The 4,408-nt window shown below is 38.0% G+C and overlaps 1 protein-coding gene across 1 annotated transcript in view; it reads right to left on the bottom strand.

The window, feature by feature from the left end:
* Nucleotides 1-494: 494 nt before the first annotated feature.
* LOC102812838 (chromosome unknown open reading frame, human C2orf44) overlaps nucleotides 495-4,408 on the bottom strand; it is a 9,642-nt gene continuing 5,728 nt past the window's right edge. The window contains exons 2-4 of the mRNA XM_006835302.1: nucleotides 3,404-3,512; nucleotides 1,078-1,299; nucleotides 495-673 (exon numbers count right to left, since the gene is read on the bottom strand). Coding sequence (XP_006835365.1) covers nucleotides 495-673; nucleotides 1,078-1,299; nucleotides 3,404-3,512 — 510 coding nt within the window. The remainder of the gene's footprint in view (nucleotides 674-1,077; nucleotides 1,300-3,403; nucleotides 3,513-4,408) is intronic.

Raw genomic sequence — 4,408 nt, 5'->3', positions numbered from 1 at the left:
GTGCTTAGGTTTTTATTGCTGCTGAGAATACACAAAGTAAAACATATATGTCAATTCATACTGTTTAGTAGTACGATTACATTCTTCAAATTGTACAATTATTTTCATTCTCCTTTTCTGAGTTGTTCCCTCCTCCTTGACATAAACTCACTGCCCTCTAACTTTCCTATCTCACCTTCTGAAATGCTGTTGTCAGTTTGATCTGATAAAGACAGATCTTTAAAAGCACACTGCTCAATACAGACATTCTTTACTAGGGAAACTAAGCTATCATCAGGTTTTGAGACTTGGAAGGATATTTTTGGTTTGAGGTTTAAAGATTATCTCACAGTAACAGTTTTAGGGGTTTACCCAGCTCCATGAGTCCAGAAAATGTGGATTCCATGAAAATTTTTAATTCTGTTCTAGATTTCCCCCCTTTTAAATGGGATTCTTTTATAGAATGATCAAAATGTTCAGTAATGATAGTCAGGCACCATCTAGTTCTACTGGTCTCATGACAAAGGAGGCAGCTGTCCATGGAGGGAATTAGCCACATATTCCACATAATCCTTCGATTCTTGATTCTCCTTCTTCCGCTTTTGTTCTAGGTAAATAGATACCAAATTTTGTGCCTTGGATGGTCCCTGGCAAGTTGATTGGTTTTTATCTTCCTGTGAACTCTTGATTCTTGCTGGTTTGAGGAATAAAGGATATGCTGGAAAACATGTTCTCTTGCACTCCTTACCCACATCTATAAGCCCAGAAAAAGACCTCTAACAGTGCAGACATCTTTTAAGTGCTCCTAAGACAGCCTAAACACAACACTGGGCAAGGGACAGAAAGCCTTAGAGAAACCATAGAACACAATCCATATGGCACCACAGTGTTGTTTTGTTCTGGGAACTGTGCTCTTAAGACAAAACCACAACAGTAGTTAATACATGAAGAACCACTTTCTAAGTTATCAAGCAGATACTGATCTCTGCTACTACACAGCCCAGGGGAAAACTGGAAGAACCCCCATGGCTTATTTTTTAGGATCATGCTTGTAATGGTATCATTTGAAAAGCTATACAGACAAATATCATTCTGTACTGCCCAAATTATTAGAACAGCCCGTAGTATCTAAACTTTGTGCAGTACGGTCTCTACTAAAGATTTCAAGAGAAAGGCCAGGATCCAGACTTTGAGAAAAAGAGTCTTTGAAGACATCTGATCTGGACAGGTTGCCATCTCTTATGATTACTTCCTGTGTGGTTGTGAAAGTTAGTGGGATGAAGCCTTCGCTATCAGCAGAGAGAAGGATCCAGAGGGAGTCTGTAAAGGAAAATACACCAATAGGCAATTTAGGAGAGTCTCTTATTTTGTAAAAAAAAAAAAAGACTAAAAATGTGGTTTTCTTGAGAAGAGGAATATAATAGTTGGTTAGATAGTCAACCTGATTTAAGAGAGAATGGGGAGATACAAGGACTATTAAAAGTTATATGGCAGGGATGGGATGCCGATGACTTACACTACCCAAAGTTATTACTCAGGCAGAGTAAAGGGACATATATTCAAGCTGGGCATTTATCACTCAGTGTTATGATTCATGTTTGTATTAGGGGTTATATGTGCAACATCCATACCGTATCTACATACTGTTAACCAAACTATGTGAAGTTGGGACAGACACTTTAATAAGGAGGAATATTCTTTAATCTGTAGATCCACACCAGTAGAAACCCAAGGAGCCTCAGCCTAGACTAGAGTGGTCCAAATCCTGAATGGTTTAATCCAGGATAATCTAGGGATCACTAGCATAATACTTGCTTGGACTACCTTTTAAATTTAGTATGTCATTCTTTTAAATTTAGCATGCCTTAACTTTTTGACACTGGGATTTCATTTCTGAAAATGTACTCTACCCCCTCCCCCAATACTCATATACATATATATATGGAATCCTAGTCTGGTGCTGTAGGTTAATGCACCAGACTGCAAAGCTGTTTGAACTGCAAAGTCAGCGGTTCAAGCTCACCAGCTGCTCCTCCGAAACCCTATACAGGGTCACTATGGGTTGGAACCAAATTGACGGCACTTAACAACAACAACAACATACATATACACACGCATGCATATGATGACCACGTGTCAAAAACATACTGACAGTACAATGTTAAGAGAAAAACAATAAAATGTCATGTTCCACGTGAGCTGCTGTGAAAAGAATGAACATAAGAAAAACAAAGAATTAACGTAAGAAAACAGACATGCTTCATTGATATGACAGAGCATGGGCACAACTCAACCTGTAGATTGCTATTGCAAGGAGAGATAACCAAGGCCACTTTGCAATTTATTACTAAAATACTTGTAGGATCAAGGTGGTTGAAGAAGCCAAGGTGAAGTCTGAATATAATAAACCTAAACCACTTTCTCTTCTGCTTTTCATGATAATGCATGATAAACCTAAAATAACTTATAAACCTATAAGTACTTAGACTAACTGACCACGTGAACACCAGTCCCCACCATCTGGAGACCAGAAGAATGAGATGTTGCTTGGCCACCACTACCAACTGCTCTGAAAGGGATCACATTAGAAGGTCCTGGATAGAAAAGGAGAAAAATGTGCAACAAAACTCAAAATCCTAAAGAAAAGACCAGGCTTCCTGGTTAGAGTCTGATAGCACCTCTAAGACTATGGCACTTAAGTCACTCTTCAGATGTGGAACTGAACCCACCCCCATGGCTTAGGTGTATAAGGAGAACAATAACACTAGTGAGGAAAGCACACCTTACAAAAATCAACCATTTGAGATCAAAAGGGCAGCATGCACCCAAGGACAAAGTCCAGAATGTTAGAAAGGAGGAATGGAAACAGAAACACAGGAGGAAGAAAAATCTGTGATGTTACATTGAGGGGATTGCAATCAGAGATAAAAGAAAGTGTGCATGACTTGTTGAATGTAAAATGGATGAGTTGCTTTGTAAACATTCACCCAATTCACAATAAAAGTGAAATACAACGAAAATATGAGAATTGTCTTACATCGTTAGTTATTCAAGTTCCTTATGTATTATTTTCAGTATCTTTTATTATGATAAATCTATGTAAACATTAAAATCATGTAAGTTAAAAAAAACTAAAAAGAATGGCAGCTTCTTAAAGAAACATTCTGCTATGCTGCTATGATTTTTAGTATAAGAGGCATACATGAAGGTTTTGTTATTTGTTATAAATTGCTTTGAAAGTCTTTTCTAGTAATTCTAGGTGTACATTTAAATTGGCACCAGAAGAGGCTTAGATATACAGTAGGCAATTAATAACACTTAGAAATTATCTAGCGAAAACTTTATTTTCACTATAGTGAAAGTTACAAAATCGAGGGTGGAGGGAAGAAGTGTTGAATAGTGTGGTTTTCTGACTTTAACCTACCATGCAGCATTTCAATGAGAGAGACATCAAACGTCTGCTGGACCGCACTGAGTCTGAGTTTGCCATCACAGAGAAGCACAGCTCTTTTTTCAACACCAGAGTAAGGTTTCTTCAAATACAGAAATTAAAGTTGTTAAACAGATTGCAGAAGCAATAGAGTTAATATTTCTTAAGAGTACAATGGGTGAATCGCTTTTGTTTTCTTTCCATTTTCATCTATTACCACTCTCAACTAAATTTGCTTTAAATAAGGTGCTCTTTGCTGCCCATGGAGCAGAATAAAACAACCTCTAACTTCTACTTCCTAGTGCTCTGACCTTTCCGGTGCTATGTCTCTAGCAGTGGAGCTGGCTTTCCTAAGGAATAACTAATGACATTCAGGACAGTAGCCTAAAAGACAAGGAGCCCTGGTGACACTGTGGTTAAGTTCTTGGCAAAAAGATCAACAGTTCAAAAACCCGAGCAGCCACTTTGTGGGAGACAGATGTGGTAGTCAGCTTCTGCAAAGAATGGTGATGGTTATGTGCTGTGGAGTCGCTTCCGACCCACAGCGACCCTGTACAGGGTTTCTGAGGCTGTAAATCTTTACGGGAGCAGAAAGCTTCATCTTTCTCCTGCGGAACAGCTGGTAGTTTCGAACTGTTGACCTTGAGGTTTGCAGTCCGATGCGTAACCACTACGCTAGCAAAGTTCCTTAGATTACAGCCTTGGAAACCCTGTGGAGCAGTTCTACTCTGTTCTATAAGGTGATGTAGAGGCAATGGGTATTTTTTGTTTTTTTAATTTTTTTTATTTAGCTTGAAAGATACAACCTGACTCTGAAGAACAATGACTAGACTGCTTTAGATATAGTTCAGACAAAAAAAATGACAGGGTAGTAAAGGATTACCATAAACAAATTGGGATCAAACTTCACTTAACTTACAGAAAGTACAAAGGAAAATAAATGTTTAAAATTTTAAGTCAAATTAAAAATGGAATCCTCTTTAAAAATTGTTTCAAATA

This window comes from Chrysochloris asiatica, unplaced genomic scaffold (genome assembly GCF_000296735.1).
Source record: "Chrysochloris asiatica unplaced genomic scaffold, ChrAsi1.0 scaffold00016, whole genome shotgun sequence".
Lineage (NCBI taxonomy): Eukaryota > Metazoa > Chordata > Mammalia > Afrosoricida > Chrysochloridae > Chrysochloris > Chrysochloris asiatica.
This window is presented reverse-complemented; position numbering and strand designations above follow the sequence as displayed.